This window comes from Balaenoptera ricei, chromosome 1, assembly GCF_028023285.1.
Source record: "Balaenoptera ricei isolate mBalRic1 chromosome 1, mBalRic1.hap2, whole genome shotgun sequence".
In the NCBI taxonomy this organism is placed as follows: Eukaryota; Metazoa; Chordata; class Mammalia; order Artiodactyla; family Balaenopteridae; genus Balaenoptera; species Balaenoptera ricei.
In genome coordinates this window covers 88,237,021-88,250,263 of record NC_082639.1, presented here as the reverse complement: position 1 = coordinate 88,250,263, position 13,243 = coordinate 88,237,021, and the positions used below count along the sequence as shown (strand labels likewise).

At 39.6% G+C, this 13,243-nt stretch overlaps 2 protein-coding genes across 2 annotated transcripts in view; one reads left to right on the top strand and one right to left on the bottom strand.

Annotated features, from left to right (window-relative positions):
* SLC35A3 (solute carrier family 35 member A3) overlaps positions 1–13,010 on the bottom strand; it is a 46,683-nt gene extending 33,673 nt beyond the window's left edge. Inside the window, 2 exon segments of the mRNA XM_059926880.1 lie at positions 12,739–12,800; positions 12,803–13,010. Coding sequence (XP_059782863.1) covers positions 12,739–12,800; positions 12,803–13,010 — 270 coding nt within the window.
* LOC132350875 (ribosome production factor 1-like) lies at positions 8,141–9,242 on the top strand. Its single transcript, XM_059900435.1, has one exon. It carries the CDS (start codon positions 8,150–8,152, stop codon positions 9,197–9,199), a length of 1,050 nt encoding a protein of 349 aa, XP_059756418.1. The 5' UTR covers positions 8,141–8,149; the 3' UTR covers positions 9,200–9,242.
* Positions 13,011–13,243: the final 233 nt, after the last annotated feature.

Here is a 13,243-nt window from a genome sequence, read left to right as displayed (position 1 = left end):
ACATTCGCTAAAAGTGCAGAATGCCCATTTGAGAAACTGAGAGAGACTGTGCCCAATCCAATAGGAGTGCAAACAGCCTGCGGATAAGGACTGGAGGGACCGGAACGGACCAGACCCCCTGAGCTCTCAACATGGACTAGTCATGACTCCATTCATAACAGAAGAGAAACAATAAGATATGAATAAAAATTGAGGACCGAGACAATAGAGATGAAGGAAAGTGAAGGTCCAGCTTCATTCCACAGGCAGAGTCTCTTGATATGGTGGAGAGATGGCTGAGGGCATCTATAAGCCTACATCCTCACAATGTATGATTCAGGGGGGAGAGACCTTCTATGTCCTGGTGTCCTTAGAGCAAATCTCATGGAAGACTGTAATTGGCTCTGCTTCATTCCACTAAATTACTGTGCTGGGCGAGTGGCTAGTCTGATTAACCGTCATAGGTCAAGTGCATCTCACTGTGATGAAGAGATGTCATTGACAGCCCCACTTGGACCACCTGGAGAGGGGAAGTCAACTTTGACAAAGAAAAGAATGCTGCTGAGGAAACAGTATATATCTACCAGGGAAGAAGAGGTGAGGCTGCAGACAATATGTAAGGTACAAATGTACGTAATGACAATGTAAGAGAGGTTTGTTTTTATTAACAATTCCCTGCAGCTCTGCTCGATATTTCAATGGAGCACCACAGTGGCTCTAACCTGTCCCCTCCTCTACAGTTTTTAGAAGTTGGGTTCTCTCCCATATCTGTCTCCCTAACTGCGACTGCTCCAACCAGCAGACTGTGGATGAGGACAGAAAGGATAAAGAGTTGCCATTTGGGGAGTTGATGTTGCATAACTGAAAATGGTCTTTCTCAGGTTATCCTTCAGAAACAATCAGTTGCTCAGAAAAGAACTAAGTACCCACTCTGTGCTCAGGATGGCCATAGGCACTGAGGATACCAACGAGAGCAAAGGAACAGCTTCTGTCTTCAAAGGTCTTAAACTTTAGTTGGGGGTTGCTATGGACTGAATGTTTGTGCTCCCCAAATTTGTAAGCTGAAGCCCTAATCCCTAATGTGACTGTATCTGAAGGTGAGGCCTTTGGGAGTTAATTAGGTCATGAAGGTGAAGCCCTCGTGATCATTCATGAGTAAGAAGAGATACAAGAGAGATTCTCTCTGTCTGTCTCTCTCTCGCTCTGTCTCACTGACCAGTTATATCTTCTGCATGTGAAGTTACAATAAACCAGGAGGAGGGCTCTCACCAGACATCAAATCTGCCAGCACCTTGGTCTTGGACTTCCTAGTCTCCAGAATTGTGAGAAATAAATGTTTGTTGTTTAAGTCAAAAAAAAAAAAAAAATTTCAACAAGTAGCTCCTAAATATTATATAAGCTACAAATATTTCAAGCCATTTTGCTAAAATTTAATATTGTATATGATTTCTTAGGTCTCTTCCAATTCTAATACACACACACACGCAATTTTATTAAAGTAATTTCAATTTTTTCATCTAAAAGTGTTGTCTCAATTTTTAAATTGTAAACTTTGAGTATACATATAGTAATAAATAACATATATAATCATTAACTATTGTAAAATTATTAGTGTTTAATTACTGCATAATAATAATGTATAATTATAATTTTTTTGTGTGTGTGTATACTATAATCATACTTATTCGATACAGTCACACTGCTAGTACTTCTAAAAGTCCTCTGCACAGGAATATTTCAGGATTTGGTTAGTCACTATAAAAGATCTTGTACTTGCTTTCCAATCATCATTTTTCTCCTGAATTGTTAGATAAGTTTGATATTTACAAAGTTGAATTTTATTATTTTTAAATCCCTTCTCACCTCTTGAAAGAAAAATGTACAACAAAAACTTCATTCATCTAATAAGCTCCATTCATTTGGATTTGATGATGACTTGGTTAGAATTGTGTGCAAAAAATATTAGTAAGCTTATTAAGAGTTCAAAAAAATTCTCAGTAATTATTTATTACTCTTAAGGGGGAAAAAAAGGTTTTTAAAACATGCTAGAAGGTATAATTTAAGTACATTTGATATGCTAATTACATATCCCTCATTTCCATTAAAGTCGCTCCCTAAGATCCTTGCCTTTACAATGCTTTGTCAGCCAATTCTGAGTTACTTTACAGGCCTTAAACATTTAAAAAATATACATTACATAAAGTATATGTATCATTAATGCACACTACTACTACTTCCACCTTTATGTTAATCAGGGTTAGTGAGAAATTAGTTGTTTATACCACCATTATTGCACTAGATATGCATTAACTAAGTTCTGAAATATTCAAAACACTATATACTAATAATTTCTATTTATCTTTTCAAACAGAGATAGGTACTTGTAGGTAAATCTGAAAATCAGTCTTGGCTACATTATATCCAATAGGTTACATGTATAATCTTTAGGTCTGTGTATGAAGCCCATTATTCTACTGAGACAATAATATCTGTATTTTGCTGTTATGTCTTCAGCCACTAAAAGTTCCACAAAACTAAATCTTTAGTCAATGTCTTTAAATTGTAATAAAATTTATATAGAGAGATTGGTTCAAGATGGTGGAGTAGAAGGCCATGTGCTCACCTCCTCCTGCGAGAGCACCGAAAATGACAACTAACTGCTGAACAACCATCGACAGGAAGACACTGGAACCCACCAAAAAAGATACCTCACATCCAAAGACAAAGGAGAAGCCGCAGTGAGATGGTAGGAGGGGTGCAATCACAATAAAATCAAATCCCATACCCACCAGGTGGGCGACCCACAAACTGGAGAACAATTATACCAGAGAAGTTCTCCCACTGGAGTGAAAGTTTTGAGGCTCGCTTCAGGCTTCCCAGCCTGAGGGTCTGGCAACAGGAGTAGGAATCCCCAGAGACTCTGACTTTGAAGGCCAGCAGGATTTGATTGCAGGACTTCCGCAGGACTGGGGGAAACAGAGACTCCACTCTGGGAGGGCACACACAAAGTCATGTGTGCACCAGGACCCAGGGAAAAGGAGGAGTGACCCCATAGGAGGCTGAACCAAATCTACCTGCTAGTGTTGGAGGGTCTCCTGCAGAGGCAGCGGGCAGCTGAGGCTCACCGTGGGGACAAGGGCACTGGCAGCAGCAGTTCTGGGAAGTACTCATTGGCATGAGCCCTCCCAGAGAGCACCATTAGCCCTGCCATACAGTCTGTAGGCTCCAGTGCTGGGTTGCCTCAGGCCAAACAACTAACAGGGAGGGAACACGGCCTCACCCATGAGCAGACAAGTGGATTAAAGTTTTACTGAGCACAGCCCTGCCCACCAGAGCAAGACCCAGTCCCTCTTAGATAGCCTCATCCACCAGAGGGCAGACAGCAGAAGCAAGAAGAACTACAATCCAGCAGCCTGCAGAATGAAAACCACAATCACATAAAGTCAGACAAAATGAAAAGGCAGAAGATTATGTCCCAGATGAAGGAACAAGATAAAACCCCAGAAAAACTAAATGAAGTGGAGATAGGCAACCTTCCAGAAAAAGTATACAGAATAATGATAGTGAAGATGATCCAGAATCTGGGAAAAAGAATGGAGGCAAAGACTGAGTAGATGCAAGAAATGTTTAACGAAGACTTAGAAGAACTAAAGAACAAACAAACAGAGATGAACAATACAATAACTGAAATGAAAAATACACTAGAAGGAATCAATAGCAGAATAACTGAGGCAGAAGAATGGATAAGTGACCTGGAAGACAGAATGGTGGAAATCACTGCCACGGAACAGAATAAAGAAAAAAGAATGAAAAGAAATGAAGACAGAGAAAGGACCCGAGAAAATATTTGAAGAGATAATAGCTGAAAACTTCCCTAACATGGGAAAGGAAACAGTCAACCAAGTCCAGGAAGCACAGAGAGTCCCAGGCAGGATAAACCCAAGGAGAAACAAACACACAGAGACACAGTAATCAAATTGACAAAAATTAAAGACAAAAAAAATATTAAAAGCAATAAGGGAAAAATGACAAATAACATATAAGGGAACTCCCATAAGGTAATCAGCTGATTTCTCAGCAGAGACTCTGCAAGCCAGAAGGGAGTGGCATGATATATTTAAAGTGATGAAAGGGAAGAACCTACAACCAAGAATAATCTACCCAGCAAGGCTCTCATTCAGATTTGACAGAGAAATCAAAAGCTTTACAGAAAAGCAAAAGCTAAGAGAATTCAGCATCACCAGACCAGCTTTGCAACAAATGCTAAAGGAACTCCTTTAGGCAGGAAAGAGACTAGCAACTTAAAAAAAAAAAAATTTATATAGATTTTTAAAGACTACTAAGTACCTAAGTAATTCTGCAAATCAATTTTCCTTCTATTATAAAAACAAAAGGTTAAATTTCTAATTTAAGATTTTTAGAGTGAGCTATATTTACATTTTCTAAACAATAGTTCTGAAATATACTAAGTGTAATATTATAATCTATTTCAGGTTAAAGACACAATAGAGTACATATGAAAACACACATTTTAAAGTGCTATGCAAATATAAATTCATATTACACTAGTCAGAAACAGCTATTGGTATAAAAACAAACCTTTTAAAGTTTTTCCAAGTAAATGAACAGAAAAAGTAATGCTGACCTCAGCTGCAATTTTTGTTCATTATCTTCCATGATGCCAAAACTTTAAAACTGCAACCTATAACTGTGTGCTAAATAATGACAAAATTCATCACAACTGGCTTTACTTCTGACACTGGCATTTATGTATCTTCTTGCCAAACTATCTCAGAAGTAGAGACAGTATTCCCCAAAAGTAGCAACAATATGTTGTACTTGAAGTCCATAATAATCCTGTGGAAAACCCAAAATCTTATTTATAAAAGTGAAAGAAATATGAATTAAAACTACTTTACATTATTGATATAGTCAATTTTGTTTCTACAATAAGAATAATAACCTCCACTAAGTTAGTGAACTTAAGTTCACTCTTAAGTGCTTAAGAAAAGCAAAATCCTGCTCGATAACACTTAACAACTGACTCTTTACATGCTATGGTTCCTATTACATTCTAAGTTAAACAACTTTTTATGGTTTCTCCTTCCTTTTCTTCCTCAAGGTGTCAGGTACCTGTTTACATAAGACAATATCACTTGTATGTAAGTTACAGTACTGTCAATTTTTAACTTGTTCTTTTATAGACTGCAGAATTTCCACTCCTACATTCAGATAAAATCAATAGTACTCAAATATTTCTTCAACTTAACAAACGTAAAACCTATTTGCATTCTAATTTTTAGATTATAAATTGTTCAGTATTATTGTACTCTTTACATAATGTCAATGACTGGGAAAACATAAAGACCTAATAAATATAGCCCTAAGATCCCCTTCTAATGTGAGGTGTCATGTAAAAACGTACTCCTTTCTCACCCTCTCATTTCCCCACCCCTGTGCTATTCTGCTCAACCACTTTCTGCTATGGTCACTTCCCACCACTTACAGCTAAAGGCTGATGTTATAGGTATTCTACAAAGAACAGAGACTACTGTACAATCCAGGTAGGATCTGTAGGGTAGCAAAACTTGTCACGCCAAAATATCTCTTTGGCATGTGGGTTATTTCAAGCTGGAAACAGTGAAGGCCCTAAAGACTCAGCAAGATCTTTGACCTTTCCCCTAACTGATAAAAAAAAAAAAAAATTAGATAGAGGGCCTGTTCCCACAGTATCACCAGAGATATCTGCAAAGAATTAAGAATATGGGCTATGTGTGGTGGAGGGAAACTCTAGACAGAGCCTAGAGATCAGAGTCCACTCTGTGTCCCACTGTCTCTGCATGGCCCAGCAACATTTATTTACCAAACCTTTGCTTTTCCATCTCCATGTCAATTGCTTTCCTCCCCTTTGAAGCCTCAAACCACTACCCCCAACATCCTCTCTTGTCTTTAGCTGCAGATGATATGTGAGGGTTTCAGCCATTTTAACAAGTTACTCAGTTTTCCTGGGTCTCTCCCATATATACATGTTATTAAACTTTTGTGTGATTTTTCTCCTCAATCTGTCTCATGTCAATTTAATTCTTAGACGGGCCAGAAGAACCTAGAAGAGTAGAGGAAAAATTCCTCCTCCATGACAGGTCCACAGGCACTAACCATTAGTAAAGTTTCAAGACTCAGGAGATGCGGGTCAGAAGTAGAAAATAAAGGTATCACACAATTCACCATCAATATTTAAATACTAACTATGGTCAGGAACTATGGTGAGCACTGGATATACAATGATGAACAAAACAAATATAATCTGTTTCTTCATAGAGCTTATCCTCTAGCATGGAAGACACATATTATTCAAATAATTTAAGGAACAGTATAAGGGTGTAAACTGATATGACATGGTGTATAATAGGAAAATATCATAGGGAAATTATGGTCCTTGTATTATTACTGTATCAACTTGGTTAAACTCAAACACAATTCCGCAAATCCCCTTCTCTATATGGTGCCAGGTCAGAATTGGCTAAACACAAAACCTGCACAAGATCTGGAAGGCAGAAGTGAAGCAAGAGCCATTACTCCACATGATTCTCAGTTAAATGTGGTGAAACAGAAACAAAGGTGCCGGCAGGTTCCAGTTATCCTTCCTTCCCTGCTTTAGGTCAACTCTTCCCAACTGCTGACCCTACTGAGCAACAGGTCCTAATCCTTAAAACCTGTAAATGTTACCTTATTTGGAAAAGGGAATTTTGCAGATGAAATTAAGTTAAGGATCTTGAGATGGGAAAATTATTCTGCATTAGCTAAGTGAGGCCTAAATGTCAACATAAGTGTCCTCATAAGAGACAGAAGAGGAAAATACAGATACTCAAGAGAAGAAGGCAATGTAAGGATGGAGCAAAAAGAGATTTGAAGATGCTGGGCTTGAAGACTGGAGTGATGCACCCACAAACCAAGGAATGTTGGCAGCCACCAAAAGCTGGATGAAAAAAGGAACAGATTCTCTCCTAGAGCCTCCAGAGGGAGCATAGTCCCTCTGACACTTTGATATCAGCCCAATGATACTGATTTTGGATTTCTGGCCTCCAAAACTGTGGGAGAATACATTTCTCTTATTTTAAGCAACCAAATCTGTGGTAATTTGTTACAGTAGCCCCCGGAAACCAATACAAGCATCTGAGTCTATACTGAAAAAATGTAATTGTTCCCCAGTCCATGTCTAGACAGGAAAAATGCATTTAATACGTGTGGGAAGAAGACTGGTTAAAATTAAGTTTTCAGTACTCAAAAGAATTAATAAGTTATCAGGAAAACTGGATTACACTGAAAAGTGCATAGAACAGTTCCTGGCACATAGTATGTGCTAAAAATTTTTTTTAAAAAATAAATGCCAAACTCAGTAACAAAGCAAGGATACCAAAAAAAATGAGATATTAGTCTAGTGATCATCCATCAGGGAAATCTGAAGCCCATTCACTTTAGCCAAAACTAAATGATTAATAATAACATTTCTTAGGGAGGGTGGGAGGGAGGGAGACGCAAGAGGGAAGAGATATGGGAACATATGTATATGTATAACTGATTCACTTTGTTATAAAGCAGAAACTAACACACCATTGTAAAGCAATTATACTCCAATAAAGATGTTTAAAAAAAAAGAGAAACCAAAAATAATAATAATAATAATAATAACATTTCTATAGGGAAGGTAAAGACTTGACCAACATTACAAAGTAATTCTACTACAGCTAATTTTAGAAAACATCAATTTCTTTGCTATTTTAAAGAACATAAAGGCAAAAGGAAGTACAGATGATATTTTTATTAGTCTGTTTTTATAACCTGAAATAGTAAGAGTAGGTAATCAGAGATAAAGGTTATAAGCTAGAAATTAATTTCCAATTTTGTTTTCTGTCCATATTCGATTATTCTCAAATTGACTCCTTTAAACATGATTTACTGTCCAATTTCAGGTATACTACATGTGTCAAAACATGCCATCTGAAATATCTCTACCTATATGCAGAGAGTCAAACATAATCATTCTATAAGATAGTACTGATTCTTAAGCAGTAACATTAATAATAGGGTTCTAGCATTTTCTAACAATTTTTTATATGTTTATTAAAATGTACTAGGGTAATCAAGAATAATGTTTAGGAGCAAAAATACCATGGCGAAGGCCGGGGATAAGAGCGGCGGCAGCGGAAACAAAGGCTTGAAACGCAAAGCCGCTACTGAAGAACGTCAGGAGGCTGCAGTCGCTGAGGATGGGACGACGGAAAGTGGGGTCCAACCCTCGAAGGCGGCTGCCTTTCCTCCAGGCTTCAGCGTTTCGGAGATTAAGAACAAACAGCGGCGACACTTAATGTTCACGCGGTGGAAACAGCAGCAGCGGAAGGAAAAGTTGGCAGCTAAGAAAAAACTTAAAAAAGAGAGAGAGGCTCTTGGTGATAAGGCTCCACCAAAGCCTATACCGAAGACCACTGACAACCAGCGAGTGTATGATGAAACCACAGTAGACCCTAATGATGAAGAGGTTGCTTATGATGAAGCTACGGATGAATTTGCTTCTTACTTCAACAGACAAACTTCTCCCAAGATTCTCATCACTACATCAGATAGACCTCATGGGAGAACAGTACGACTCTGTGAACAGCTCTCCACAGTTATACCAAACTCACATGTTTATTACAGAAGAGGACTGGCTCTGAAAAAAATTATTCCACAGTGCATCTCAAGAGATTTCACAGACCTGATTGTTATTAATGAAGATCGTAAAATACCAAATGGATTAATTCTGAGTCACTTGCCAAATGGCCCAACTGCTCATTTTAAAATGAGCAGTGTTCGTCTGCGTAAAGAAATTAAGAGAAGAGGCAAGGAGCCCACAGAACACATACCTGAAATAATTTTAAACAATTTTACCACACGGCTGGGTCATTCTGTTGGACGTATGTTTGCATCTTTCTTTCCCCATAATCCTCAATTTACTGGAAGGCAGGTTGCCACATTCCACAATCAACGGGATTATATCTTCTTCAGATTTCACAGATACATATTCAAGAGTGAAAAGAAAGTCGGAATTCAGGAACTTGGACCACGTTTTACCTTAAAATTAAGATCTCTTCAGAAAGGAACCTTTGATTCTAAATATGGAGAATATGAATGGGTCCATAAGCCCCGGGAAATGGATACAAGTAGAAGAAAATTCCATTTATAAAGTACTGAGGGGATAGTATTGGATTGTGCTGACAGGCCTATCTTGAATTGCCACTCACTATTTATGTAGCAAATAAAAGGTCATTTTGGTAAGAGTTTATAAAAAAAAATAAAAAAATAAAAAAAAGAATAATGTTTAGCTATTTATTTAATTCAGCCTGAGGATAAACCTTTAAGATAAGGGGCCTTAAAATATTTTCCTTTACAGCCTTCACAAATGGTAAAAATTTTAGAAAAATGTATTTATCAGTGAAAATAATTTAACTGAACCTTAATAAAACACATAAAATGAGCTGTTATTTATTTATGGCCTGACAAACTGTCAAGGATTTTAAAAGTTTTAAAAATCCTAGCTGTTAACTGTGCTTGGGTAATTAATGAAAGATTACCACACTCCCCTAAGGACAAAACTCCAATATTAAAATTCAAATCCTTTCTAAACCTGAGAGTGCAACCACTCCCAAGTAAACCTATAGTCTTAGAAGTTTATATATACTATGGGCTTATTAACTATATAGAATATGAATATATTTTATTTTATTTATTTCTTGTTTTTTTGTTTCCAAATGTTTTGCTTCTTAAAAAAATTTTTTTATTGACGTATAGTTGATTTACAACGTTGTGTTAGTTTCTGGTGTATAGCAAAGTGCTTCAGTTATACTTATATTTTTTTTCATTATAGGTTATTATAAGATATTGAATATAGGTCCCTGTGCTATACAGTAGAACCTTGTTGTTTACCTATTTTATATATAGTAGTTTGTAATCTGCTAATCTCAAACTCCTAATTTATCCCTCCCCCCACCTTTCCCCTTTGGTAACCATAAGTTTGTTTTCTGTGTCTGTTGAGTCTGTTTCTGTTTATGAATACATCTCATGCCCTGCTTCCTAACTGATGGGGACAGCCTTCAGACTCTTCCAACTCTAAATCTATCCTGCATACAGCAGATATCTTAATAAAATGTAGATCTGATCACATGCCTTCCCTAACTGTGAAGTTAAACTGACTCCCTACCAAACAGAAGATACAGTACAAACTCCTTCACTTAAAACAGCCCCTCATAATCTGGCCCCAACCTAAATTTCCTGTCATAAAATATTACTGATCTCAAACAGTTGTTCTTCATGCATCCCTTGAACAAATATCCTTCATAAAAAAAGAAAAAGCAAACAAAAATCCTCCTTTTCTTTATCTGTAGAACTTCTATATATCCTACAGACCTCACAATATAAGACTCCTCTCAGTGAAGCTTTCCTAAGTCTTCTAAGTAAACTGAAGCCTTCCCTCTACTATACTCCCATGCCATTTTGCAGGTATCTTTCATAATACCAAACTAATTTGTTGACATTTATTCATCATTGTATTTCCTTACCAGTGCCTGTCACATATTAGTCATTTACTCTAGTTGAATTTGTAAAAGGAAAAATAAAACTCCACAATATGTAAACTCTCAGAAGGGAAAGATTTCATCAATTAAGTCTCTCTGTATATACATAAAAGACAAATGCACGCTGAAACTGGTTCTCATTAAATATTTTCTAATAATTGCAGCTTCACAAGAGAAGTTAAATTAATGAAATAACATTTACTGAGCACCTTCAACCCATCAGACATTGTGCTAGGTGCTTCACAGGCATCATCTCATTTAAATCTCATTTAATCTGTAAAAGGAGGTACCACTCATTTTACAGATTGAAAAACTGAGGGACTTCCCTGGTGGCGCAGTGTTAAGAATCCGCCTGCCAATGCAGGGGACACAGGTTCGATCCCTGGTCCGGAAGATCCCACATGCCGTGGAGCAACTAAGCCCGTGCGCCACAACTACTGAGCCTGTGCTCTAGAGCCCGCGAGCCACAACTACTGAGCCTGCGTGCTACAACTACTGAAGCCCACGCTCCTAGAGCCCGTGCTCCACAACAAGAGAAGCCACCACAATGAGAAGCCCGCGCACTGCAACGAAGAGTAGCCCCCGCTCATCACAACTAGAGAAAGCCCGCGCACAGTAATGAGGACCCAACACAGCCAAAATAAATAAATAAATTTATAAATTTCTTTTTAAAAAATTATTATGTTGTACACTGGAAACTAATACAGTTATATGTCAATTACATCTCAATTTTTAAAAAATTTTTAAAGAAGGAGGTCGCATTAAAGAATAAGTATAATTTCTACGAAGATGGTAAGGAAGGCCTTCCTTGTAGGAAGAAAGGATGTAAACAAAGACCAAGGCAGGTAGGCATAGAACATGTTCAGAAACTACATTTCAAAGTAACTACTATGGTTTAGCTAAAAAATAGAATACGTGGGATAAAGTAATTTTTTAAAAAAGAATGAAAGGGACATGTTGATCTGATTGGAGCCATGGACAGCTACAAATTTTGAAGAGTTTTGGATACTACCCTAAATAATTTTAAATTTATTCTGGATTCAATAGAGAGTCACCGAGTATTTCTGAGGGAAAAGAATACACAAGACCTCTGGCTTTAAAAAGCAATATGGAGGGGAGTTATTGGAAGGGAGACAGGCTGAGGGCAGCAAGTCCAGCCACCGCTATAGCACAAGTAAGAAGAGGAAAGAGAAGCCACGTTCAGCACAGGAATGAAAAAGGGAAGAAGAAAATTGAGATGCTGAAAAAGTAGAATCAATACCTGGGAGGAAAGTTTGGACCAGAAGTGTAAATTTAGAAGTCATGCCTTTAAAGGAAACAACCTGAGTTTACCAGTGAAAATAAGTAAGCGCACGAAGTGAGAAACTGTACCAAATTTCATATTTAACAACCAAAGTTGAATGTTGATCGAAAACAAAAAACTTAACTCTGGTTCCATTTTCAAATACTACATGTAACAGAACATAATAAAAGATTCAGTCTTCTACCATAAAGTACTGACACGTGTTTTACTAAGCAAGGCCCAGTACTACATTTAATATTATTATCCTTTAATTCATTTGAACCAACGTTCCCCGGAGTTTAGTTGGTTTAAATAAATGTTAATTAAAATCCTCCCTTCCTAAACACTCAGAATCCTCTCCCAACAAACACACCTGTTCTGATAGGAATCCCACCTGGCCTCAGACAGCCCTTGCCTATGTATTAACCTTACCAAGGACTGCTTTTCCATTTTTTTAAGTCCCTGCGGCTTCTTCAGCGCAGGGCCCCCGTCTGGTGGCTCGGTACCTGCCACAGGGCCACACACCGAGCAGGAGCTCCGGGGCAGCTCGCTGACAGAATGACCGCCAGCCTGGCCCTCCGGCCGCGATTCCCCACGCCCCAGCCTCTAAGGCACACACTGCGGTTTTCATTCGCTTGACACACCCCTTTCCCCGGGCCCTTTTTTCCTCCTCCACCCAGCACATTCCTCACGTATTCCCTCGGACTTAACAACGTGTCACTTCATCCACTCCCACCCCTACTTAGCTAGTACTTAAGGTCTTCCACACCGTCCCCTTCACTCAGACGGATTTCACATCACTGCCCTGGCCGGAGCCGCGGTCACCGGCCTCCCCGTGCCCGCAGCCGCCCAGGAGCGCGCCAGACTCACCTCCCGCGCGGCTCGGGCGGCTGCGCGCACTGGGGGCGGCGGCTTCGCTCCGCCGGGACCCCAGGCTGCGGCGCCCGCCGGGTCCCCCGCGACCCCTGAAGCGCAGCGGCGCCCACTACCGCCGCCGTCTCTGCCGCCGGCCCGATGCGGCCCAGGCGTTTCCGGGTTCCCGCGGTCCAGTCCCCCAAATGCTCCGGCTTCCTCCTCGGCCCGGGCGAACACCGTTCCCGGCTCCGCTCTGGTGGCCCCAGCTCGGCACTGGCCGGCTCCATCCCGAAGGCGAGGCACCCGGGCGGCCCCGCGGGCGACCCCCGGTGCCGGCTTCACTGTCGTGTCACCGCCCGGGGCAGTGCCTCCTGCTAGATGTGTCCTGAGGGGACCTGGCGGACGGAGTAACTCCAGCGGCGGGCCTCTGCCGGGCTGCCAGGTGGCGGAGGGCGCCAGGGTGTCATACTGAGAAAGTAAAGTCAAACTCCTTTGGGGCAAAGGACCCGGAGAGGGAGTG

What these genes read in the sequence shown, in the direction of transcription:
- LOC132350875 (XM_059900435.1), top strand. Translation starts at nt 8,150, where the DNA reads ATGGCGAAGGCCGGGGATAAGAGCGGCGGCAGCGGAAACAAAGGCTTG.